The sequence below is a fragment of the Leptonotus elevatus genome, chromosome 15 (assembly GCF_054856555.1).
Source record: "Leptonotus elevatus isolate MCC_2025b chromosome 15, RoL_Lele_1.0, whole genome shotgun sequence".
NCBI classification, from domain to species: Eukaryota; Metazoa; Chordata; class Actinopteri; order Syngnathiformes; family Syngnathidae; genus Leptonotus; species Leptonotus elevatus.
Genome location: NC_141253.1, coordinates 11483259 through 11510190, shown reverse-complemented (window position 1 = coordinate 11510190; position 26932 = coordinate 11483259). Strand labels below are relative to the sequence as shown.

Genomic DNA, 26932 nt, shown 5'->3' with positions numbered 1-26932 from the left:
TGCCTGGCAAAAGATGTTTCCCACACTTCCTGTGCACTGAAGCAATGCAATCATCTCTGAATCATGTCACGACAATGCATAACCAAGCTCTTCTCATCACTCGAACCTTGCCCAGCCTGTTGTTGAGCTGCTCAAATATCATTATATCGTACATTTCCTGTTGAACAGACGGACACAAGATATGTTGACAAAGGGAAATATTTGTGTTCTCACCTGAGGCTCTCCCTTCTCAAATGTCCATTGGCACTGCATATTTCTGTCTTATTATCAGTCTTCTTTTTCTATGGGAAACCCCTTTATGGTGTCATATGCTTAATTGAAGCTGGAGGGAATTACAAGGTTAAGAGTTCAATTATTTAAGTTCATGTGACTGTGTTGACAAAGCACCACCATCTAGTGGTAAAACCATGAATGTCACGCATGTCACGTTGCAAGAAGCATTTTAAAAGCTCAAGTTGTTTTGAAAGGTTAAATGAGGGAGCACGTGGGGATTTGTTGTTATTTTCCCTACTGGAAATCTGCCGTGGCGGAGAGAGCTCAGAGGGGAAAATAGGAACATAACGTATAGCAAGCCTACTCTCATATGTTTGTCGACTGCACTCCCTAGTGGATGGCTAATTTATATGCAGTCTTTTTTTACAAAATTGGAGGCTCGCCGTTACATAATAAAAGCAATTATAATTTAAGGTATTTATGTCGCATTTACCCATGGACACGTGACACTTTTTGCGTCTGGTTTACACACGTAAATTTAATTTCGTTTTAATTAATTAATTAATTTTTCTTTTCTTTCTTTTTTTTTAAGAAAGGGGAATAAATAATAAAAACTTATAACATCTGCCCATAATACAAAACGAATGACAGCTATAGTAAAGGTACACTTACAAACATAACAATTTCACAACATTTTACAAATATAAATTTAATATCAGAATTTATTAATGTACCCTCGTGATAAACATACGATGAGAAAACTACCTAAAACCGGATAGGCTGTATGCTTAAGTGCTCAAATAGTCAAGAATAAACTGTTATTATTTCTCTCATATTCTCGATTTGAAGCTAGCTGCGTTAAATCAACCTAAATCAGATTTTCCATGCAATGGGCGGGGCTACGCAGTAGTCATCCAATTATTACAGTAACGTCACATGTTACTGTTTGACCAATGAAAATCAATTAGAGGTTTAGCCGCACCCAAGTCGGGATGATGGTGGATAGGGAGGAGCCGAACTAGGGGGACGACCAACTCAGCGCAGGGGCCGAAATTTCACCCTGCTATCGACAGATTCTGTGGACAAAAATAGCGGAATACGCCTGCCTTCGTCTGGCAACGGTTACATTTCATCACCTCGTCTACGAGAGGGTAAGCTTCGAAAGGACGGGTTTTCGTCGTTTACCCGGCGCAACATGGCTCCTGGCTTTTATGCGTGCGCCGTATGTTTTAAAAGTGGAGGCGAACAAGCTAACGTTGTTTTGCTAATGTGTCGCTGCTTGATCAATGGAGGCTGCAGGGAAGTGGGTGTGAGCTTCTTTTTCTCCCCCAACTCCCGGACCGAGCAAGACGTGTTAAAGTGCTTTAGTCACATTTATAAGAAATAGAACATAGTATTGGTGTTTTTTTAAAACCCCTATTATATTTAGCTAACGCAGGCCTGTATAGCTGTATTGTGAATTTTCAACAGCTGCTTGGGTCTGTCCCTCTAGTTTTTTCATTTTCTGCAAAGATTCATACAATATTTGCATTTTATTTTGATGCACAAGTTTGTCATGCATTGTAGTATTCCCACATGCTAAAGTTTTACAATTGATTACTAATCAAATCTGACCACTTGTATAAAAAAAAAAAAAAAAAAAATGGGTGCAATAAGGTTTTAAGCGTTTAACTGTTTATAACCGGCTTACTATTTACATTCTAGTTAATCATAAAGACAAGATGGTGGTTAGGAAAATGGATGCATTATTCCAAATTAGGGATGTTCATTACCAATTTTTCCCCCCAGACCTATACCACCAGTAAGATTTCTCAACTATTTAGTAGTCACCCATTCGGATACCACTAATGCTTTGCTACATAAAAATTTCCCCTAAAGCCTAAAACAACAATGACATTGTATGAAATTCATGACAATTTTCAAGTCTTCTTATTTATAGTTCTGTATCATAAAACAGCCACAAGAGACCGTCGTGAGTACCGATACCTTGAAATAAGGCCAGGTATTGGCTATATACCTGGCATCGGTACTCACCCATCCCTATTTAAAATAGTTAAACATCTAGTGTTTGGCAAGTTCAAGGTACTTCATTTACTTGGCATGCCTGTGTAATGAGAAGTGAACATAAATATGATAAATACAGCTCAAACTAAAGTAAAACAGCTCACCATATTACATTGTGGAACAGGAAAATGCTATCTAGCTTAGTATCTATTTGGAAACAGGAAACTGTTCCAATCCAGTCATTAGCCCTTGTGCTTCCAGCTATTTTCGTTGGCATGTACTTGGTAAAAAAATCAATTGTGTGTCCACTTGATATTGAACGGTATGCCTCCTACTGTAAAAGGCTGCCAGACACTTTCATACACCGTAGTGGGTTTACTGATTTAATGGTTATCATCGCACTTATTTTTGTGAAGCCCCATTTATTTAGCCCCTCCTCATCCTGGATGTGGATGAGCCCTCTCCGGATTGTATATAGAATGGTTGAAAAACTCCCACAGGACTGTGTCGGTCTTGCTGTGTGTTGCTACCACCACAGTCACTATACACATCACTTATGCATGGTAGTGTGTGGGTGTTTTTTTTTTTTAACTCGCACTCTTTCCACACCCTCGACTGCAGTGCATTTTAAAGTATTGCCCTTGTTTCTATCCATCCATCTAACCATTTTTCCATCACGTATCCTCACTACTGTAATGGTACACCCTGGACTGGTCACCGGTCAATTATAGGGCACATATGGACAAACGAGCAGTCACACCTACCATCTATGATCAATTTAGTCTTCGTGAATGGATGTTTTGTAAATGTGGGAGGTAGCCAAAATGCTTGGAGAAAACCCACACAAGTAGGCCTGAGGTGAGATTCAAACCTAGAAACTCAAGTGAGGCAGACATGCTAGCAACCTTCCACCTGTGCTGCCCATCCTTGTTTCGAGTGCTGTAGATTCCAAAATAAAACTTAAAACTGATCATATGGATTTAGTTTTGAAGTAACATTTCATTCCAAGTATGTTGTTAACTTTCTTCTTTGTTTTTAAATCAGAATTGGAATGCACTTTGTATTTGTCACCTAAAACCAAATAACTAACTAACGCTATCTTAACATGTTTATTTATTGTGCATTCTATTTTAACAGGGCATTTTAAAACTCGATTGTGAAAATAAGTTTAGCCAAATAACTTGTGTGTGCTTAGCAGCTTCCTTTTAACTCCCGGCCTCACAATCTTTCCACAGGAGTTTGTTGTTTACCTGCACCCCTTAGTCTCCAAACATCCACCAGCCCCTTTGTGCAATATGGCGTGCGGCAAATGGATAAATGTGCAGCCGCTGCATTTAACACGACAGCACGATACTACATCTGGCCTGTCCTGTGCAGTCAGCAGCAGATAAAAGCCTCGTCGCAAAAGTTGCGCGCTATCCTTCTGGCCAAGCTGTAGTACAAAATGCCTGACATTGTTAGTGATCATGTGTGTGTGTGTGTGTGTGTGTGTATTACATATCTTCAAGTTTGACTGGATGGAAAGCATCAGGTTGCACATTAGCACCTGCCAGAATGACCCTGTTTTGTACAAGACTCAAGTGTGAGTTGCAGAAGGATGAGTCTATCAAGAAGCTAATGTTGGAAGTCTCATGAAGTCCGTTGTACGCAAACAAATTGTATTAAAAACAAACAAACAAATGATTATTTATTTAATTAAGCCCTATTAAATCAGCTAGTTACAAATAAACACAAGAAGCTAATGTTAGCAGTCTACATCTGTACTCTGTGCACCTTCAGTGCAAACAGATGGACTTTAAGTAATTTTGTTTTAGTTTGCTTTATTCTCAGTGCAAGCAGATGAACTCAAACCAGTCACAGAATATCCATTAAGCTGTTTTTCTCTATTGATTTGGAGCGAGCCTGTCAGTTTGTTTTTAGGGTGTGTTTTCTTGTCTTTTTTCCCCCATGTAATGTCATAAACTACGCTGATTTGCAAGCTGGTGCATCAGCTGCAGCTTTTCACCACCACACCCTTGTTTCTAATCTGTGGCCATTCCAGCAGAGTGTGCCATTATTTACATTAAAAAAAAGGCCAGTTCAGACATACAAGTTGGCTGTGTGCGCCTTTTAACACCGACTGTACTGCTACAATCTTAGCCCACAGCTGTTCTTACATAACAGTAATCTTCGCAAGACCGGCCCGTCTCCATGGCAACCTGTTGGGTCTCCATAGAGATGACACTCTCAAACAGTATTGGAGATCTGCCAAGCCCCCCCCCCCCGCCATCCCTGTGCCCACGTTTTTGAGGAGTTGAGTGTGAGATGATGCATCCGAGCTGTGTCGTGGGCGGGAGAATGCTTCCTTTATCTTCTGATACTGTTGTTGTTAACAGGTTAGCACGTTAACAATTTACTTTGGACAATATATTTTCCAAACCACTGTCACAATAAACAGTAAAAAGTATTGTTTGTTATTTTTATTTATTTTTGTTAATTTTATGCCAATGATATAGTATAGATATTAGAGCAAAATTGATTAACATATTGTATGTCCTTTTTAAAAGAAGTTATATTTAAATTCTCACGAATGGCAATTTGTACTGCCTAGCCAAAAGTCTGCATTTAGGTTAAAACTAGTGAAATAATGATCACAGGAAGTATGTTCACAGTATTATTATCTATTATTGCTGTTGGCTAACATTTTGGCCCAAGGTCAGACTTGTGGCTCATGTGGATATCTCTGTATGATAGTGCCCCTGCAGGATGGTGTTTCAGTCACTGAAATCCATTGGCTGTTGTTTGAAAGTGGCTCCGGATCTTCATCCAGCTTAGCTGATCATGCCATGGGCGGAGAAACTCACTGTGAGCTCAGTATTATGCGAATTAAGTGCAGAATGGTTTGAATATACACTACTCACAAAAAGTTAGGGATATTTGGCTTTCTGGTGAAATTTATGGAAATGTCAAAAATCCATGCTACAGTGATATCATATCATGAAACTGGGACATTTAAGTAGTAGGATGCACTGGTGATTTCCTCATCTCAAACAATTAATTGAGAAAAAAGTTAACAACAACAATGGTGGGGTACATCCCACTCCTCAGGTCATTGAGGTTCTGGGGTGCAGAGTTTCCAGCCTCTACACGTCAACTCAGCTGATCCCACAGGTTTTCTATAGGATTCAGGTCCGGAGAAAGTGCAGGCCATTCCAGTGGAGGTACACCAGTCTCCAACAGCCGTTCCCTGATGATGCCACCTCCATGAGCTGGAGCATTGTCGTCCATGAAGATGAAATTAGGCCCGTGTTGTTCATGTAGGGGTACAATCACTGGATTTATGATGTTATTCGGGTAGTATGGGCTTTGTCACTGTACCATTCACAAAGTGTAGGGCAGTTCTGTACCGACTGGACACACCTGCCCACACTGTAACACCGCCACCACCAAAAGCTCCTCTGGTGACAACAGTGGCTGATGCATAGCTCTCTCCAATATCGATGGCGCTCATCATTTCTGCTCAACGTGAATCGACTTTCATCAGAGAACAGCACTGAGGCCCACTGGTCCCTCATCCAGCGTAAATTCTCCCTGGCCTTTCAGGGCAGTCCCGTGACAGGAAGTAGCATTTACATCTGATGATGCTGACTTGCAGATACAAATTTGGTCCCATCAGCATTTTACCATCCTTCACTGGTCCCATATGTATCACATCCGAGGAATATAGACGGGATTAAAGTAGATGATATTGAATACACTTAATCACACAGGTATATCCATCCATCTTCTGAACCGCTTATTCCTTACAAGGGCCACGGGGGTCACAAAGGTATAACCATTGTAAAATAAAACTCAAGTCAAACTACTACCCTTTTAAAAATACTGGGCCATTTTTTAAAGTAAGCTTCTTTGTTCACTTGCATGTAGTTTTTAGACAGATATGTGCTAGCTCCGTTAACATCTATTTGCTGGATTTGTTGAACTGTTTCAATGACTTGAGTAACCTTACTGCTGGTGAGACCAGTACAGCCAGAAAGAAAGGTAATTGTTCACAGTAAATATGTATCAAAAGCACTAGTGGTCCTATTGCTTCTCTGTATTTGTGAGCACTAGTGAATACAACTGGTATCTGTCTCAAAACTTTAAAAAAGATCAAGATCATGCCTCCCTGATTATTAATCAACTGTCATTCAAGTTAACCACAATATGATAAAACTAAACTGAACACTCACCTCTGGAATGTGACTGAAACATGATGGAGAGGGAATTAATAAGGTACCAGACCCTTTCTGATGTCGCAAATGGTTTCCTGCTCACCAGTATCTCGTTGCAAAAAAAGCCAAAGAACTTTCACTGTCTCTTGCAGGAGGCCAGGCTAGGATGAACGGTGACTCAGGTGTTGGAGTGGTGACGGCCCACCCTCCCGCCACCGTCCCCCACAAGGAGCGCTACTTTGACCGGATGGTGGACGAGAGCAGCCCCGAGTACCTGCGCGAGAGGAACATGGCGCCCGCCCTGCGACAGGACTTTAATATGATGGAACAGAAGAAGCGGGTCTCCATGATACTGCAAAGCCCGGTCAGTGGGAGAGTTAGTGACAAACACCACAACTCATGTGATATATGCATATTCATTAGACTAAATTTCTTGATTAAATATATCAGGTGTTTCCAACACGTCAAGACCATTTCCATTTGCTCGCCAAGGAGTTAAAGATACAAACTAGGGGTGTCACTGTCTAATCTATGTAGAAATATCCTATCGATTATTCCCTTGAATAATACAGTAATAAAGGATTTGCTTTGTTCGCAGGTAGCAAGTTATGCCCATCTTAATTTTTAAGTTATAAAGTTGACTGACTTTTTTTCCCCATTTCAAGACTGCAGTATCAAGTTACTACCGTTACAGGGTGCTATAGACTCTTAAAACGGTCTTAAAGCTATGACAGTGGCGCTAGCATTACATCTCTGTGGATGCCGTAACATGGTGCCAGCCAGGGCTGGACTGGCCATCTGGCATACAGGGCAGATGCCCGGTGAGCCGGTGTCTTTTGGGGCCGATGTGGTGCTATTCAATAATATTTTTGCTTCATTTTACTCCCAAGAGACCGGCCCACAAATTAGATGGAGCAGCCCATTAATCCATTTACAATATAGAGAGCAAACCAATAAACATCAGTGGTAGAGCTACGTGGTAGCCAAGTGTGGTCAGGAATTTGACTGGGCTCAGTTGGCGGGTCAAAGTTAAAATGACACATTTTTGTAGTCAATTTATCTGATTTATTCGACTTTTTTTTGGTAGGGTTGACACTAGCAGCAGAGATTAATTCGAAACACAATGTAATGAAACATGTTTCAATTGGTCGCTTAGGTGTCTCATTCTGCACCGACATATTCACCACACTAGCATCAAAATTGACAGCCTTCCAAATAAATCACATGATGATTCCTCAACAGCATGCCATGAGGATGACCAACTGAATGCTCAGCACAAAGACATCCACTGTTTTAATAACGGTTCATTGTGATGTGTGAAACGCTTCTGTTTAGGAGTGTGCGATTATAAACCGTATATTCATAGAAGGTATGAATTTGCCTGAAGGTAGAGATGTGGACCCAACCGGCCAATCGCAGTAACACTTGGTCATTAAGTCTTTGTATCCCCCTGTGTGCTCACTGCTCAGTGTCACAGAAATGCTTGCATTGTGTGGCCACAAGAGCAGGTGGAAAAAGACCTCCATGAAATGTTTGCAATATACAGTTTATTTTTTGTCTTCTTGAAAAAGTGAGCAATTGATGTTGACAATATTTGGACAAATTTGTATTACACGAAGAAAACAGCCTGTTGCAGAGCTGCTTTATGAATTATGGATCAATTGGATTTTGTTAGGGAAATCACTGAATGCAAAAGTTTGCTTTGCATCCGATGTCACCCTAGAAAAAGCTACATTTCGGTAAGTATAATTATCATGAGGGAAGGATGAATAGTAGGACAACGGACGCGCTATGTATGTGCTAAGAAGGGATGCAATGTATACCGCTATATGAATTTTAGGCCATATCGCGCAGCCCATCCATGGAGGAATAATGTTGAATTTTCAATGGTTTCACTTTGCAGGTGTTTTGCGACGAGCTGGAGTCCATGATCCAAGATCAACTGAAGAAGGGCAAGACACCCACCAGCCTGCTGGCGCTGCAGCAGATTGCCGACTTCATGACTACTACTAGCATGCCGTCCATGTGTCCCGCCGCGCCACAGGGTGGTATGGCAGCGCTCAACATGAGTAAGTCCCGGCCCCCCACCATTGCACCCGCCCCCTATTTGAGGAGGACTGGTTTAAGGTCTATAGCACCGCTTGTTGACATGTTGCATTCCAATGTGAACCCTTTTGTTCAGGTTTGGGTATGGTGACTCCGGTGAACGATTTGCGTGGCTCGGATTCTATTTCGTATGACAAAGGCGAGAAGCTTCTCAGATGCAAGCTGGCGGCCTTCTACCGGCTAACCGACCTGTTTGGCTGGTCGCAACTCATCTACAACCATCTCTCAGTAAGATGATTTACAACAAAACGTCAGTCGATAACAATTGGTGGAACATCTGTTGTAATGGGACTTACTTCCTGTCCTCCAGGTGAGGGTGAGCTCAGACGAAGAACGTTTTCTTATTGTCCCTTTCGGGCTCCTGTATAGCGAAGTCACCGCGTCCAGCCTGGTGAGTCTTGATCACTGTTTCTGCTCTGATGTTGTTCTGTTTGCTCTGTTTTTTCATTACATTTTGAATCTTCTGTCCTTCAGGTGAAGATTGACCTCTCGGGTGACATCGTAGATCGGGGAAGCACTAACCTTGGCGTTAACGGAGCCGGCTTCAATCTGCACGCCGCCATCTATGCTTCGCGGCCAGATATCAAGTGCGTCGTCCATATACACACGGCTGCAGGCGCTGCGGTAAGTCTGAAAATAAGTTGGTGAAAATGTTTACATTTGGGGTCCTGACCACGACACTGCCCAAAACTCCCTCAGCAGTGCTGGCTGTGAAGTTGGAAAAAAAATTGCCCCCGACACCAGTTTCACCAATTTACACGACATTAGGTGGATATAACAGGTCGCTCAGAAACTCATTCGAAAGCAGCTATCTTTCGCTAAATTACAATGTTTTTGTTTTTTGTTTGCCAGTGCCATTTCATGTGGGCATCAAATTTGACTATTTTTTTTTAGTTTTGTGAGTGCAGGGGCATAGATCATTGGTTTTACAATCTTTCACATAAAAAAGACAGCAAAATTATAAGTAGTGAATTGTCCCCATCACTTCTGTACAACATAAACTTCATATCACCAACTTTTGTTCAATCCAATTCCAGGTATCGGCTATGAAATGCGGTCTGCTACCCATCTCGCCTGAGGCTCTTGCCCTTGGTGAGGTGGCCTACCATGACTACCAAGGCATACTGGTGGACGATGAAGAAAGCGTCGTCATTCAGAAGAACTTGGGCAAAAACGCCAAGGTATCATCTCAGTGTGTGCTGTTGCTCATATTCTTTGGTTTTCATCCTAAAACGCGTCCATTTCCTCCTATCTCCTCAGGTGCTTATCTTGAGGAATCATGGTTTGGTGTCTGTGGGCGAAACTGTTGAAGAAGCATTCTATTACATCAACAACCTGGTCAACGCATGTGAGATTCAGGTGAGGGAGATTTTATTTTAATTTCATTAATTATTTCTCATTGAAAAGGGTGGGGGGGCGATTTTACGGTACGGTTTTACTTGTAGTTTAGACAAATGTCAGCCAGAAGCAGAACCATTTCTAGGATTTTAAGACAGCCAATGGGGTAGATGCCTCCGACTTCCGGGTTTCACACATCGGCGTCTTTTCCGGCCAACACTTGCACCCCCCACCCCTGTGCCCAGCAACCGCGCGCTCCCGCCCATCGGCGCGGGGCGTCTCACAAAGGCGGAAGCGCAAGAACTGGGGCGCAGGATACAGAAACTAAGTTGATGTGTCAAAACCAGGAAGTCGGAAGGAAGTCCCATAGTCATTGCACTTTGGCATTGCAAATGTGAAGGATAATTGATTGTGTTGAACTCATTTGGACAGAATGTTTAACTGATAAAGCCTACTTTTGTCAATATCCCATGGAGGGTGGTCTCAGAGAAAGTGGGCGTGCGTTTAGTCCGCGGGGGTGGGGCCGCACGCAATGACGTAAAATCGTGCCAACAGCTCGCTTTCTCAGGTTGGGAGGGGCTTGTGCTTGAAAAGCAGAATGACCTAGAATTTCTCATACTGGGGCGAATGGAGGAAAACACCACTTTGTGATTTTTTTTTTGGTGAGGGATTAGCATTTTAAACATGGCTAAAAGCTCCAAAAAGTTCATTTTTCACGTTGCTGTCCCTTTAAAACTGTATGACTTGACAGTAGAGTACCATTCAAATGATCTTTTGGAAAATCTTCCCTCTCTGGTTCCATCTTGTGCCTCTAATTAAATTTTTGATTATTATTTTAAAAGTTGTCGTATGTGACAAAACTAGCAATCATTTGCTCATGCGCACCGCCGCTTACGGAGCCTCACGGGGACACATGGAGAGTCTAGAAATAATTAATTTTTAATAGTTTCTTGGATAGATTATTTAACTCCGGTGAGAACAAAAGTTCAGAAGAATGAATAGGGCAGCTCTCTACTTTGAAACCAAACATATAAACAGCAAAGCATATGGATGGCTATCATCACTTAAAAAGTCTTGAGTACTTAGCAGAGCTTTCACACTAGCCAATCTAACTAATCAAACGCATATATCTCATCTGTTGTCTTTTATAATATTCTATATCAGGTTTCATATTTTTTTTTTTTTGTAGGTGCGAACACTGGCCAGCGCTGGAGGCCCAGATAACCTTGTGATGCTTGATCCGAGCAAGTACAAGTCCCGTCCTCGCGTTCCCGAGCCTGCCGGCGACGGGTCCTCTGCCCAGCTCAAGTGGCTAGTAGGGGAGCAAGAGTTTGAGGCGCTCATGCGAATGCTCGACAACCTGGTACGTCAACCTGAAACGGGAATTTCTTAGTTTTACGGGACACAGCGTTAATCACTGCTTGTCTGGTCCCCATCAGGGCTATAGGACCGGCTACCCTTACCGCTGTCCGGCACTGCGAGACAAAGGTAAAAAGTACAGTGACGTGGAGAACGCTCACTCCACCGGTTACTCTTACGGCGAGGACAGCGACTCGGGCACTCGCTCCCCAATGAAACACAGCTTCCAGCGCGGCCAGCGCGACAAGACCCGCTGGCTCAATGCCAGCGGTCGGCCCGACGAGCCCGGCGAGGACGGGCCCGACAGCGGCAGCCCCAAGTCGAAGCCTAAGGTGTGGACGAACATAACACACGATCACGTCAAACCCTTGCTGCAGTCTCTCTCGTCCGGTGTCTGCGTGCCAAGCTGTATAACCAACTGCTTGGTCTGTGCCTACCTTATTGTTCATAGTATACGTGTGTGTGTGTGCGTGTGTGTGCGTGTGTGCGTGTGTGTGTGTGTGTGTGCGTGTGTGTGTGTGTATACAGTAACTGCCTTGTTGGCGGCAGTTGGTCGATATCTTGATGGACTGGGCTGTGAGGGGAAAAGTCTTATTGCCTTTTTGCAAATAAAAAAAACAACACGACAAAACAGTACTTAAAAGCATTTTCCCATTTGTTAGTTCTTTTTAGGTTACTAAAAACAGACTTAAAAATAGTGGTATGGGCGACGTTTTCTGAAGCTGTTCTTTTTTTTTTGCATTAGGACTCAACTCTTATTAAGATGAATTTTTTTAATGTATTTTTTAAATGAACTTTGCAAATCTATTCATATGTAACTCATATTTTTTCCCCTCGTCTTGTTGGTTTTTATGTTTTTCTGCCCTTTATGGAAGTTTCCTGATTAATTAAAATGTGGGGTTGGGGGTACAAAATGCTGCTTCGATGTGGGGAAATATTTTTTTACTTCCATGGTTTATTTGCAAAAAGGCAAAAACAGTCAATTAAAATGTAAATGAGTCAGAGTTAGCTAAATCAAGAATTCACACTAAATAAACTATCTAACTTGTATAAAAATATCTTGTTTAATTAATGGAAGGCTATTCTTGAATATGAAATAGTATGTATTGAATTGCGAATTTTGTCAATTTAGTGGAATTATCTAAGATCCTTCTAAATGCAATATGAAAAGTCATCCTTGTATTGATACATATTTACAAGTATTTTTTATTAGGACCTATATTATTTTTAGAGGATCTAGCTTTAATCACCAATTAGTTTATTGTTCCCCCCCACAGTCCTTGAATGTGTCACGACGGCCCACCAGCTGCCCCACCGCATGCCCCACTGCTGCTGTGGGTAGTGAAATGCATTATCGTTGTTGTTTATTGAGGATGTTTTTCCCAGAGGAGCGAGCAGCAGGGGGTGCTCACCACTCTGCTGCACACTTTATTTTGTATTTCTTTGCTAAGCTAAAACAGTAAATTGCTTGCATACTTAAGACCGGCTGTATGCCCTTTTTCAGATTATGCAGCTTGAATTTATGATCCCCCCCCCCCCCCCCCAAAAATGCAATTGCTTCCTATTGAGTTTATTATAATTTTCTTTAAACCTGCATGATTGGCAGCGGAGGGCGGGGAAAAAACACACTATTTTGATCTGGCTTTATAAAAATTAATTATCTCCTGTTGGAAAAGTAGGAGATGTTGTGTTGTGAGGCTCTTCCTCAGTGAGTATATTTATTGTGTTTACATGTCCATCTTCATGCTCAATCCACCTTCCTTCCCTCCTTACTCATTTAACTCTAATACTGCGTATAAAAATTCATGAGCTTCCTGAAGGCACAATTTGTAATAAGAAAATAATTCTTGCATGAAAGCTCAGTTTTTCACCTGCTGCTCATTCTTCTTTTTGTGTTGAAACTGATTCAGTTTTATTACAATCCTGCTGAGCATTACCAGGGTTTTACATAAAGAGGATCCTGGGGCTACTTGTAGAAAATCTGTATTTCCGTGAATAGAGCTGTTGATCGGGACTCAACAGCAGATGTGAGGAGATGATTATTAAGGGGCATTCATTTATGTGTACAAATAGTCATAAAAGGTATACTTTTTGGGAAATTAAGTAAAACAGAAAGAACCAAGGCAAAACTGGGCGGACAAAATAACAAGCATAATACTGCACAGTAGATGGGAGGGTTGGACACAACGCAAGGCAACTAAATGGCTCTATATAACCACATTGGTAAACAGAGCAAATTCGTAGTAATTTAAAGAGGAAAAACATTGATATTCAATGACTGAATGAGCTAAGACAGATAGCTTTAATTCATCTGGAAAACTCTTCAGGTATTCCTGTTTTGGTTAGCAACAGTTCAAATGTGTTCAGCAGTTAACGCAGTACAGACTCCCTGAAGTCATTTCTGTTGGGAAAGGGAACCGTTTAATTGTCAGATAGATGACAACTGAAGCATGGGTGAAGCATCTCTTTGAGGCAATATGGGAATTCCACTTCCAAAACAGGGTTGCTCTCGCTCTTCTTGTCTCTTTTGTCCATGTTGTTGTTGATGACGATGTTGTCTAATCAGCTTTGAAAACGACTGGTGATGCCAGCTCACCCTTCACTGCCCACCCTCCTCACTTTGTAAGCGCCATCGTCTCCTGCCCGATCCTCACCCCATTCTCTCTACTACTCTTCATCCTCATCCTGGGATGTTAACACCTCATGATCTTGTTTGTTTGTTTTAAAAAAAAAGTTTCTGGTTTATTCAACATATCACTGATGAACAAAGACAGCTTTTTTTTTTTTAGCCTATGAGCAACAATTAAATGTAGGTCAGTACAAGGTCCTTGGTTACTACTCATCATGCATATAAGTTAGATCAATAGTTGTCATTTTTTTGTCGCCTTAAACATATTGATAATAACTGCGCCTAATGTTGTATTCTGCGTGGGCCTTTATGTACTCAAAACTGCAGAAGGTGCCAGATGTTCTCAAGGGGTAAAGCATCTATTAAGGGCACGTCTTTATTTTTATGAATGCATTTTATAGTAAGATTGACTAAAGAAGTTACTTTTGGGCAATATTGCATATACTTAGCGGCTTTTGCAAGCCTGTCTTTTTAAACACCACTGTAAATGTCAGCTGAAGAGATGCCAAGTCTGCTCAGTAGGCGGTTTATGTTGTGCCAAAGGTATCTAGCGCAGTTCAGTGATGTTATTTTAATTTTTACAAAGCAGTTCTTTATTTATTCAACTGTGGAGTGTATCAGGTGTCCTCTCGATATAAAGCCTATATTGCAATGTTTTTTTTTGTATTGATAAATTATAATCATTTCATGATATAATAAGCAGTTTTTGTAGATGTCTAATCCGACTCATGGTGGTATCAGGCATAATAAATAATAGCAGCCTCCTTGAGGTATCATTTGTTTTGTTTTTTACAAAGGTTGTCTTTATCACAACACACGCAGCATACAAAGGTGTTCTTGAGATGCAGCATTTATTCATACATGTTTATAAGGCAATAAATTGCAGCGGTGTTGCTATTTGAGGATATTCTGTACTCAATGAAATATAATTTTTTTAATGAATTACATTAGGGGCTAATGCCAGTGATTTATCGGAACATTATTGTTATTATTATTATTTTTTTAATCTTTACTCATTCATTCAATTCATTTTTTTCATGCCAGCCCATTTTTGTCTTTATTCAGTTGAGCATGTTTATTTTAGTTATGGTGAAGCTTGCATAAAAATGTTTGTGTATCATTTCAGTTTGGTTCTTAGCTTTTTTGGTTTCTCTTTTGTGTTGACTTTGTTGTTGTGGGGCGTTCGCAGTGGACTAAAGAGGATGGAATGCGACAGGCCGCCGTGGCCAATCAGTTCATCCCGTTGAACACTAATCCCAAAGAAGTGCTGGAAATGAGGAATAAGGTAGCCTTGGATTCTGTTCCAGTTCATTCTTGATCATGTTTATCATTGTAGTATATCCATACTTATTATGTTTGTGTCTTTGTAGATCCGTGAGCAGAATCTGCAGGACATTAAGACCGCGGGACCTCAGTCTCAGGTTCTGTGCACTGGCTCAGTGGTGGAACGCAACTTTCAGCAGGTCGGTGCTGCAATGTCACTTCTGTCCGGACCTGGAGAGGAATATTGACTCCTATTTGGTTGTATAAATACTTGTATTTGGTTTATACACAACAAAATGTGTGTTTATATAATATAAAGAAACGCCACATTTCCACCAAGTAGGCAGGATATAAATACTGTAACTTGACATCAGACTGCCAACCTGTCGGAGGCAAGTCAAACAGAGACAGCCATGCACATCTAATGCCCAGTTCCACTTCCGTCTTGTAGATGTTGATAATGTACAAAATGCCTGAAAACTGCACCATTTGTTGGGCTGCTGCCCCACTGCAAGCAGACTCTAATGACAACAAGTCCAAATGAATGTTCTGCATCAGTGTGTAAATGTTAAATGGATGTAAACATCACCTCCTAGAGCTCATGATTTGTACTTGGCTGAGTTGAAGGAAAGGAAAGTCTTCTTGTAGTTCTGTAGGCTTTTCTTCTGTGCTGAGCAATTAGTGGACTGCAGTCGTGTGTGTGCGCATCCACCCTTTTAGGTAGTGTACCACTATGGTGCTAAAAACACAAGGTGTTACAAACTTTTAACAACCAAAACAGAAAGAAATATGTGGTTCTTTGGAGGAAATGTGGCTAAAATATATTCTTTCCAGGTCGGGAACCCTTAATACCAAAAAGCCTGTGAACATTGTGCATTACATTATTACATTTAAATTGTATAAATTTTTGGATGAGCTTTGGCAGACTTCATGGAATGCTGAGCACCCAAAAAATAATAATAATTATGACTTATTTTATGTTTTGCAATTTGCATGCATTTGTTCATCGGCGTAATGCCAGGTATTTTTCTGCCTCAAAGAAACAAACAAGAGCAAGACATGAGGGGAAATGAACAGATTTGCTATATAGTCGAGCTTGTTGATATTAAAATTCATTTTCAAAAGAGCAGATGCCGCTTTGATGCATGGTACCGCTTCACTTTGCATGTGTGCTTTTCTGCATGTTTGCTTTAGTGGATGCACAGGTATAATTAAACTAAATACAATAGCGGACCTTTCGAATGCAATAAAGTCATCCAATCTCCAGCTTCTAATAAGTCCACTGCTGCGTTTTCCTTAAATAGTGGCCTCCAGTTGAATAAATACCTCAAATCAACATCATCTCTGGAATAAAATAACAGACGGTGGCTGTTAACTACCTTTTTCTATGACCCCTTCCTGATACAGACATGGTTGCTATTGCTATAGATGTATTTAGCACAACACGCACACTGTCTGCAGAGGTGATGTAAATTCTGTAAAGTTGAGGTTTTCGCTAGAGATTAAAGAGAAAGTGGCCTTATTCCATGTGGGACAAACACAACACAGTAGAAACAGGGCACAAATCTACCCTCACCGAGGCTGAAATGCATGATAATGTACTTATCACCTCACTTAACTAAAGTAATGGCCTGTAATTTTATAATGCTTTTGTATTATATTTATTATGATTACATTTCAGGGGGTAAACATTTTAAACCCCTTAATAAATAACCCCTGTATACACTGGGCACTCTGCAGTGAAGTAAATACATCCCTCTGGCCATTATATGAGGAAATTTGGGAGGGGAGGGAGTACACTCAAGTGAATTGTGCAGTGATGATGCTTGTGCACAATCTTTCCGCTTTTGCATGCGCGTATCAAGATTCCTGGTTGCTAACATGAGTCTGCTGCCCCTCCTACCGCCTTGTGCCCTCACTGGGTTTACTATTGCAGGACGCCCCTCTGTCTGACTGTACAGACACTATTGACGGCCTCGATGCCTCCGAGGGGTCCTATAGTCCTGCTAGATCTATTAGAAAGGTACTTGAAGCTCCGGTCACTAATCTGTTACTCGCATCGTCTCCCTCAGGAGAGTCTGTAGCTATGTTTGAATGATGTGTGTAAAGGAGGCTATGCTCTGTTCAGGAGAGACTTTTGTTTCTTTTATCTAGAGATCCTGCAAATTTGAACCATTTTACTCACCTTTTGTGTTTTACCAGAACCCAGCAAAGTCGCAATAAGTGTGCGCTTTTACACGGCAACACAGGATCCTACAATCTGATAATTAGATCGTGCCAGCGACAAGTGTGACATAAAATACTTAAGATGGCAACAATTGCTTTTACCATAACAGGACAAGGAATGTGAGCGTCAAGTGTTTTACCTCACATCCTGGTCTTAACATTACACATTTCTTTTTCACACACTTTCCCGACTCTGTCAGAGCTCTTAACATTCCTTCAAAAGGCAGAAAATTGCCATTCGATTGTTCGTCAACCCCCTCATTCCATGTCTACTCTCTATGAATAGGAATGACAATCTTCTTTCTACTTCTCTAAACGTTATTGTTAAGTATAAAAGGGAATTTTTGCACACTGTTTTATTGAATGAAAAAGTGAAAATAGATGATAAATGCGTATGAATTTGTTTATTATAATGTTAGTTTTGTATTACAGCCAATCACAGCAGTTCCTAGCTACAAAAAAAAAGTCCCTAGTGACTGTGAGCAGCATATTGAGAAATTTGAATGGATTGTAGGACATTATTTTCCCGCCATTGTCTCATTGTCTAATGAAAATTGGTAGATTAAATGAAATCTGTTCATGTTGCTCATGTAAATGTCAAATTTCAGCTGGTTTTGATCTGTTACTGTAATTTTGAGGTATCGTTTTGTTTTTCCTTCCTTCCCTTCCCTTGTTTGTCCCAAAGGGAGAACTGGTGACCGCATCCAAGGCCATCATCGAGAAGGAGTACCAGCCCAAGGTGATCGTCAGCAAGCAGGGCCCCAACCCGTTCAACAAGCTCACCGACCAAGAGCTGGACGAGTATCGTCGAGAGGTAGAGCTGAAGCAGAAAGGACCTGAAGGTAAATACAGTAGCTACTGCAATCCCTATGGATGTTGTACAGCTCCCTTAGAGGTTGTGACGAGCATATGACCTCGGAGTAATCTGATTGGACCGCCTTCCATTTGCCAGTGCCATCATTTGCGGACAAAGTAGTTTGGAAACGTGCTCAAATTTAGAAAACATTGTGTTTTGTTGGAGTTTGAATTTGTCAAGAAAAGTCGACTCATTTCAGAAGTGGACATAACTTCAGAACATCAACATAGAATTGTTAATACATTAAGTTTTTAACTCATTCACTCCCAGCCATTTTCACAGAAGCAACCCCCTTCGCTCGCAGCTGTTTTACTGGATTTTGACTGACTTTACAAAGCCCCCAGATTTTTGAATATTTTGCTATAAAAACATGGAACCTACCAAAAGAAAGATTAGTCTCCTCTTTCATCAGGACAAAAAGTATATTTGTATCTGTTTCCGTTTTTCTGCAATAAGCATTAGAATATAGCTAAGTTTCATCAATATACACATTCCTGGTGAAAACACTGGGGGAAAAAGCTTGTGGCAACATGGCCCTGGCTGATCTCTTATACTCTGCTGCCATCTGCTGGCCGTACCATTGCTTTAAGCCACCTCTTGATGTCAGAAGCGGCATCAAAGCCTTCTGCATGCTTTTGCATTAAAAAAACAACATACAGAACGTGTAAATACGTTTTTGGGAGTGAAGGACAAAGTATTAAAAATGTTTTTATGTGTTTTGGGGTTTGAACGGGTAAAATATTGCCAGTATATTGCAATATCAAATTAAAGATGAGTTTAAAACAACATAAAAAAGGACTATAATGGCAAAAACTTAGGCATATTGGGTAAAACATCATCTGAGAAACTGTTTATGTATCTCTGTAGTTGTTGTTGTTTTGGTTAGCAACAGAGTTAAAATGGACTCTGTGGTGAACTCTTTACTATCCGTGAATGAATGGTAGCATGTATTACTGCAGTTACTACCAGTTTTTTAGGGGTGGGGGAGTAAGGAAGTAGCTATTTGCGGGAGCCTTTATTTGCCTGAATGGATGACGCACCAGGTAAACTGGGATTTGCTGTCAATTTCGGGAATACCACAACTTCATTTTACGCTTACTGTACATAACAATTTCCTCCACACTATAAAGACTTGTTACTATTGCAAGAGTATGAAGTTTTGAAATCAAAACACATTTGTTGCTGCATTACAACAGCGTTGTTCCATATATAAAGATCGGTTGTATAGCTGGAATAGTGGGTAATGATGTCTCTCCGCTTACACGTACACTGCCAACTTGGATACACAGTGCAGGAACATGGTGACTGTAAGGCAGCACTGTCTACCAAGCTGGAAAGTGTGCTGACGGTCGAAGCCCCCAATCCCCCTCCTGTGCCATCTGCACCCGGCACAACAACAGCCTCTGGGCAGGGCCACCCGACCCTTGGCTTTACAGATGTAATCCACCCGGACTCCCCCCATAAGGACTTCCACTGCGCCGTGCTGCGAGCCCTCAGCAAGGAGCCGATGGAGGCGAATCAGGCTGAAGGTACATGAGGTGAAGCGGGGGCGATCATCCCTGCCTTGTCCTCTCTCCCCTTTCTGGGCGGGTCCTGAGTCTGCTGCTCCCTTACCCACCCCCAATCCCATCGCTCTGATGTCAAAGGCATCCGAGAATTCTGCAGATTGGAACGAGGAGCCGAGGACGCCCGGGTGCTCGCTCCTCGCATCCAAACGTGCCTTTTGCTGTGGTGTGCTGTGCTTAACCTCTCCAATCAGAACAGCCCATATTTGGACTGGAACGGTGATGCTTCTTCCTGCTAACCCTTCCCGGATGGATATCTGTTGGTATCCACTCTCTCCTGCACCTTTGAAATTAATTACACACGTGGACAAAGTTGTTGGTACCCTAAAAGAAGACAACCTACCCATGTTTTGGTTAAATTAAATTTGGATATTAACCTGCCGGGGAACCTTGGAATAGCAAGACTATTGTCCCTAATGCATACGCTACTAAATAAAGATGTAAAATAGGGTAAACGTGTTTTATTTTTGCTACTGTAGATGGAAGTAATTTGTATCGGGCACAAGGTGTCTTGAAAGATGGTTACGTTTGCTGTATCCAGCCAAGCCGGTCTTGCATCTGTAAAATCTCAACACAACCAAAATGTGGTGCCAGTGTTAGAAATCTTGGAGTAGTAAAACCCCATTGGTCTATGATTTGATTAAAAAAAAAAAACATTGCTAAAAAGCAATCATGTCAAAACGATAAAGTACAAAGAAGAGCACACATGGAGGAGGGTTCCGTTTTCTTTTGGGGCTGCCACTGCATGTCTTGAGACTAGATTATGTTCTGGGACTGCTTTGTGCAATTCACACAGGGTGTCTTGAACCTGTGCCAGATACAGTCAGATCACCAGAGTATCAAGGCATTTTGGATTGAAATGTGCCCAGGTTCTTTTTCTTTTTCTTTTTTTAAGATCTTTTGGACCATAAAAATAAAGCATTGCCTGTTTTTTTTTTATTGGCTTAATTTCAGTGCATTTTTATGTACTGTATTATATTGCTTGTCAGTTTTTAAAAAAAAATGTCAGCGATAAATGTGGGTTTTTCTTTCTACCAAGGATTTTGTCCATGTGTCAATTTGGCTTTTTGCGATATTTTTTAGGGGGATTTCAACTGAGACTTAATGGATGAAGCCCTCTTGTCTCAAATCAATCGGTCTTTCCTATATAGTCTGGTAGTCAAATTATTTTTCTTTTTTTCCCCCCCAGATCACGAGCAATTGGCAGAACCAGAGGAAGAGGAGGAGGCCAAAAACCCAAAGGCCACCTGTACACCACCCAGCACTCCAGTCAGAGCAGAGGAAGGTAAGGTTGGCCCAATTATACCTCCTAGGGTTCCGGCTGGCCCAGCTTGGTTTAAACATGGGGTTTCCACTAGTCCTCCAGGCTGGCTGGATGACATCTCGGGTGGTCTTCCAGTGGGCAATGTGGAGTCTCCTATGCATCCGTGTGGCTGTTTAAATGTTTTAATCGCATTTCTATTGCTCTGTGTTTGGGTAATAACAGGCCAAGAGGCAAAATTTGTACAATTGTAAAATAATAATAATAATAATAATGAATTTGAACATTAAAGGTGAGGTCAAGTCAAAAGCTTTCTTTAAAATGTTTTATGCGCCCCCATTAGTCTGAACATGACATTATTATTAATATTCAATTTGTGGCATATGAATTAGCCAGCAAAATCCACTCGTTTTTTTATCAGTCTCAGGGGGCGGCCATTTTCCGACTTGCTGTTGACTGAAAATGACATCAGACTTGATCAGGGCTCAGATAACGACCAATCACAGCTCACCTGTTTTTTGAGTTTGGTCATATGACGTCCGTAAGCTGAGCCATGATTGGTCGTTGAGTGGTTACTGAGACACTTTTAAGGTTTTAGAGTTTTTATAAGTACCAATTTATTTTTATTTTTTTCACCACTTGTGAATCAAATAAGTGGATACATTACACACAAATAAACACTAATATATTTGCAGACTGTTAATTTATTTGTAAGTGGAAAAACCTAACAAATTTAGCAAGAAGTCAGAAAATGATTCCCCCTACTTTACATCCTTATTATTTATCATTAGTGATTTGTAATATTACACTTGTTTGACTGTAGAATTGTTGCTAAAATTAAACTTTCCAATATTTCCTATAGGAAAAATAGTTAAAAAAAATTTAACTTAAGTAATTTCTCATGCTAGGTTTATAAAATATAAACATATGAGAATGTCCTTCCTCTTGGTCTTTATTACAATTGGATTACACCTACGTCACAGCAGATTCCAAAATGATACTGCATAATTATTTTGTAATTATCTAATTAGTTAAAGTAAGAGGTTAATGATATGCAGCTTTGACGTCAGTTGTAATCCAAGACTTGAGCTGGTGTTCTATTACGTCTCCCCTTTGATCCTCCGCCTTCCATCTTCCATCTCGTTGGGGTCACTAAGAATGGCGGGCCGCCATTCTTTTTTTTCTTTTTTTTCCCCCACCCAAATTTAGTTTTTTATTTTAACACTGTGCCTGTGGTTTGATCTGCATAGACATTTGTTTCTACTTGTGCTTTTTTTCTTCTTTGTGGCTGCGATTTCAATCAGGAGATGGAAATGCAAAAGAGTACCTGTTACCATAGTAAGTACGTACAGTTCCACCAACCCTCACCACGCCACCTAACGACTCACCGCCAAACCACCTCCATGCTTGTCTTCCGGCATGCCCCTCCTCTTGCTGCATGGCTGTAGTACTAGAGCTATGTAGACTAATGACTCCATGACCCTTAACGCCTCGTCTGTCTCCTGGATGTGGGTGAGGTTTATTTCAGAGTTCCCCCAACTCAAATCAGTTATCACGATACCGCTTTTTGCCAAAAACGAGTGAAGAGTTTTTTCACAAGATGTTCAACTCGGGGGTTGACTTCCCCTTCAACAAAATGATCTCGCCAACCAATGATGGATAGGGGAGTTCCGATACCAGGTATGGGGCCGATACTGCCCTTATCTTAAAGTATCGAGTACTCCATGGAGGCTGCCGATTACCAGCCACAGATGCTTAAGGCAAAGCAAAATCTGACATTGAGTAAATCCTCCTCACCAGTAGTTGGCACTATTCCACGGCAGCTTGACACATTGGTGAATCGTCATCAGTATCAAAAAGGTCTTTGGTTACAATTTTTGGTCAAAATGAAATTTTTATACATCAAAAGTAGTAGAGGTATTGGTACTTGCTATATGTGAGTACTCAAGTAAATACTCGTACTAGTATTGGTCCGGAAAAAAGTGGTATCAAACATAAATAGAGTTGAAGATGGCCTTGTAGTAACCCTCACCACCCACCTTTTTGTTATTAGCTAACCTCGCTCCCTGCCAACGACGCACTGTTGAAAAATAACCACATTTTCCTTCTCAAAATGGTCGGGTGAAATCCTGAATTTTTTATTTTTTTTTATTACAGATGTCTCCTTCACCAGGTACACAAGTGCCTTATTTGAGTTTGTGTGTGTGTGTGTGTCTTGCTGCTGTTGGCTTTTTATGCTGTCGCGCTTGGAAACGCTTCTCCAAGGCCAAAGCTGTCACCATATTGTTACATGTATCTGCGTGTGGGTGTGTAGGAGAGGAACGGTTGCATAGTAGGCTGAATAGCGTTCGACTAACATTAAAACTGGTGTTTTTTGGTAGCTGTGTGAGCTTCATGTGACTTGTTACCACTTGTTTGGCTCGTGGTTGCGCCAGCTTTTCAGATTCAATTATCCTCCTGCGACCCTTTTAATCGGACAGATTTTCAACTTAGAGCCTATGAGAAGTTTGATGATGATACACTTTTAGATTAGGATCATTTCTGTTTAACTAGAGCAAGTAGTATTAGGTCTCAGGAGGTTAAGAATGTTGCCGTGTGGTGTTGTGACCTCACTTGCGTGATTTTTCTTAAAACCTTTGAAAGCACCGAAGTAGTCTGTAGCAGAGTATATAGTAATATACATGTTTTTGTCTATATACACAGGGTGGACACGATCAAAGGAATGACACTTGTTAAGATTTTGCTGTTTAAATGAAGGTAAAACTAATGAATGAAAATTTCCTCATAAAGTGGCCAGGCCTTTTTAGCTTCTTAACTGGAACTTGTACCCGATATACACTCTATGTACGGCGTCCTCTTTTCTGATTCTTTGGGGGTTTTCTTTCCTATCTTTAAAGGGCAAGTCAACCCAACACTTTTCTTTACAATAGTATCTTGTAGGGATGTGCTAAAAAAATAGATTCTCATAAGAAACGCGATTCTCATTTAGTACGATTCAGAATCGATTTTAAATGTCCCAAAATGTATTATTATTTAAATTATTTTATATTGTCTTCCCTTTTTTTATGTGTGCTTTTATTGGGAGCGCTGTTCATGTTGTACCCTATTTGGCCACTTAGGGGCAGTGTGGTTCCACGCGGTCTGATACACTGTTAAGTTGTAGCGACATTAGGGAGTAGAAGGAAAAAGTCACGATCAAGTTATTCCAATAAGAGCTGTTTTTTTGCAGCGTGGAGCCGTTCTTTTGAGTGATAAAAGTGCCGCAAGTATAGCGCACTAATTAGCATTAGCGAGTCAGACTGGAATAGATCATTACGATTCCTTGAACATCTATATATTGAAGCAAAAATCATTCAATCAAATTATTTTGAAGCAAAAATCTTTCTTAATCGAAAATCGATTCTGAATCGAATCACACCCAAAAATCGTAATCGAATCAAATCGTGAGACATTCAAAGATTCCCACCCCTAGTATCTTGTATGTGCCCTCATTACTCAGCATTCTGATCAGTATTGCGTTTGTAGTATATGAATTAAGCTGCAAAATCCACCTGTTTTTAGCCAACTCAGGGGTCAGCCATTTTGCCACTTGCTGTCGACTGGAAATGACAACGGAATGGAAATCACAGTTGCTCACCCTGAGCAAGTGTGATGTAATTTTTAGTCGACAACAAGTGGCAAAATAGCCACCCCCTGGGATGGATGAAAACAGGGAGATTTAGCTGTTTAATTCATATTCCACAAATGCAATATTAATCAGAATACCAATGTTTAGACCACTGGGGGTGCACAGAACATATTATTGTAAAGAACATTTTCTTTGCCTTTGCTTTTAATTTGTGGGTACTTGCTTTCAATACAAAAATCTGCTTTACAGTTGACACCTTGCTGCGTTGTGGTAAAGCTCCTTAGAGAAACATGCCAGTCGTAATTTTAATAGCAAACCACGTTATGGAGAAAGTAGCACTATTAAAAATAGGTGGAAAAATAATGGCTTATACTGGGAGTATGCAATGTGATTTACACACAGGCAGGATCGTTCCCTGCGACTACTTCAGAAGCCGGAAATTAGCCTGGTCAACTTTGCCCCATATACGTGTCGGTGCCATTTTTCAAAGGCAATGACTTCTGGGAAAGTTCGACATCAGCAGCCCTTTACAGGCTTTACACATCATCCTGGCTTAATGATGACTCTGATAATACCTCCACAGGTGGAAAATTGTCTGGTTGACTTCCTCTAGCCGTTCTTTGTCAGTGTTGTTTTGACAGTAGAGTGACATAGAAATAGGTGGGGGGGGCGGCCTACCTCCAAAAGCAGAAAGTGCCACAGTCAACTTTGTCCCCTCGTTCCATGTCAGTGTGGTTTGTACAGAGCTGCGATTGGGGCCTATTGTTTTGGGGGGTTCAGACAGTGTAAAAGGGGCTTGTTTCTTCCAGCAGCTTGGTTGTGTGAGTGTGAGCTCAACATCGGCCCTTTTCTGTCATTAACCGTTGCCGCTGTCCCCCATCAGAGACCTTGCCGGAGCCGACGTTTAAGGACGACAGCGACGCCGCCACCCTGAGACAGACCCTGCCCGACTTAACCCCCGACGACCCGTCCGATGCCCCAGCGCTTCCTGCCGAGGACTCAGACGCCGTCACTGCCCCTGCTGCCACCGAAACCGCCGATGACGTGGAGGAACCCGAACCCGAACCCGCTGCTGCAGAAGGCGACGAGTCTCCCAGCAAGTCCCCATCCAAAAAGAAAAAGAAGTTCCGCACTCCTTCCTTCTTGAAGAAAAACAAAAAGAAGCCCGAGACCTAAATATGGCCTCCTTCACGCGTTTACTCCCTTTTATTGTTTTAACACCACTAGTCGCTGGCTTTTTAACCTTTAATTTCCCTTTAGCGCGTGCCAATTTTGTATACAGTGTAAAAAAAAAAAATCATTATTTAGGGTTTGATGCTTCCTGTCTTTGTCCACTCTGCTGGCCTTTTTTTTTTTTTTTTTTTTTAATGCATGTCTAATAAAAAGCACCCAGTGCAAAGCAAAGACAGTTATTGTAACCACAAGAATGTATTTGGATTGTATAACAATATAAGAAAGTGTCTTTTAAGAACAAAATCAAGTGAATGCAGAAAGAAAAACCCTCTCATTTCAATGTTAAAATTGCAAAAAGTACTAATTTAGTGACTGCGGCTAACGTATATGAGCTAATTAACAACCTGTCAGTTATGGGCTTTACTCCAGTGGTTGGATTACTATGAAGGAATGTGTACAAAGATAAGCATTGATTTTTGTGTGTGTGTCTGTGTGTGTTTTTTCTGAATATTACATGTTTTATTTTGTCACACGCTATAGACGAGCCATCGTTAGCTTGCTGTGAGAGAGCACTGTGAACCACTGTTTATTTTTTCATCGTTAACCATACTCTGCAAACAATTTTAATGTTTATGCTTTTTAGGTTATGTATGTGCCGTAGAAATGAACATCCTCTGTTTTAATCTCCGCCATCTTTTAATAAAACTACAATAAAGTAAAATGACTCACCCTTTAAAGATGCCTGATTGATGCGTGACATTTTGCTTCCCTGCTTATTTCCATGCTAGCCATTAACATTAATAGCTAATTTCTGTAACTGATTGTTGTGATTCGATGGTCAATCACGTTCCCTCTTCTACCATAAATGGTTCACTTCAGGCGTGCCTAAACCACAATCTGGATAGATTTGCGTTTAGACTATGTGCCATACAAATAAACAAGTTCGTTCGATACCTTTTTATAAAATACAGTAAAAGTAAATGACTCCCTTTTTAAATAAGCCTGAAAAGCATGCAGGGTCACTTCCTTGCTAATTTCCTTTCTAACTATCATTAACATCTTCATATTTTTTCATACCATGTTCTATAGTTACCATCACATGTTCTCTTTGCCATTGG

At 41.0% G+C, this 26932-nt stretch overlaps 1 protein-coding gene across 16 annotated transcripts; it reads left to right on the top strand.

Moving 5' to 3' along the window:
* The first annotated feature begins 1189 nt into the window (after positions 1-1189).
* On the top strand, positions 1190-26551 carry add1 (adducin 1 (alpha)). 16 transcript variants are annotated; one of them, XR_015097216.1, is made up of 19 exons: positions 1190-1364; positions 6563-6774; positions 8314-8479; positions 8593-8744; positions 8827-8907; positions 8991-9140; positions 9554-9697; positions 9777-9875; positions 11044-11217; positions 11294-11638; positions 15032-15127; positions 15213-15305; positions 18017-18173; positions 19477-19716; positions 20942-21037; positions 22318-22351; positions 23171-23186; positions 23717-23770; positions 25525-25581. XR_015097216.1 is itself a non-coding variant. In XM_086096328.1 (18 exons), exons 2-17 carry the CDS (start codon positions 6577-6579, stop codon positions 23766-23768), a joined length of 2259 nt encoding a protein of 752 aa, XP_085952454.1. In that variant the 5' UTR covers positions 1190-1364; positions 6563-6576; the 3' UTR covers positions 23769-23770; positions 25525-25671. The 16 variants fall into 16 exon arrangements, 12 of the variants coding, with proteins under 12 accessions (XP_085952454.1, XP_085952461.1, XP_085952460.1 ...); XR_015097218.1 differs by having other exon boundaries at positions 22318-22355; positions 25525-25577; XR_015097217.1 differs by lacking the exon at positions 23171-23186 and having other exon boundaries at positions 25525-25620.
* The last annotated feature ends 381 nt before the right edge of the window (positions 26552-26932 follow it).

Excerpts from the sequence above, each read along its gene's own strand:
- add1 (XM_086096338.1), top strand. The coding sequence starts at position 6,577 with ATGAACGGTGACTCAGGTGTTGGAGTGGTGACGGCCCACCCTCCCGCC. Across the intron at positions 11,639-15,031 it reads GCTGTATAACCAACTGCTTG|TGGACTAAAGAGGATGGAAT; the intron begins GTCTGTGCCTAC and ends GGGCGTTCGCAG. Across the intron at positions 17,129-18,016 it reads CTGCTAGATCTATTAGAAAG|GGAGAACTGGTGACCGCATC; the intron begins GTACTTGAAGCT and ends TTTGTCCCAAAG.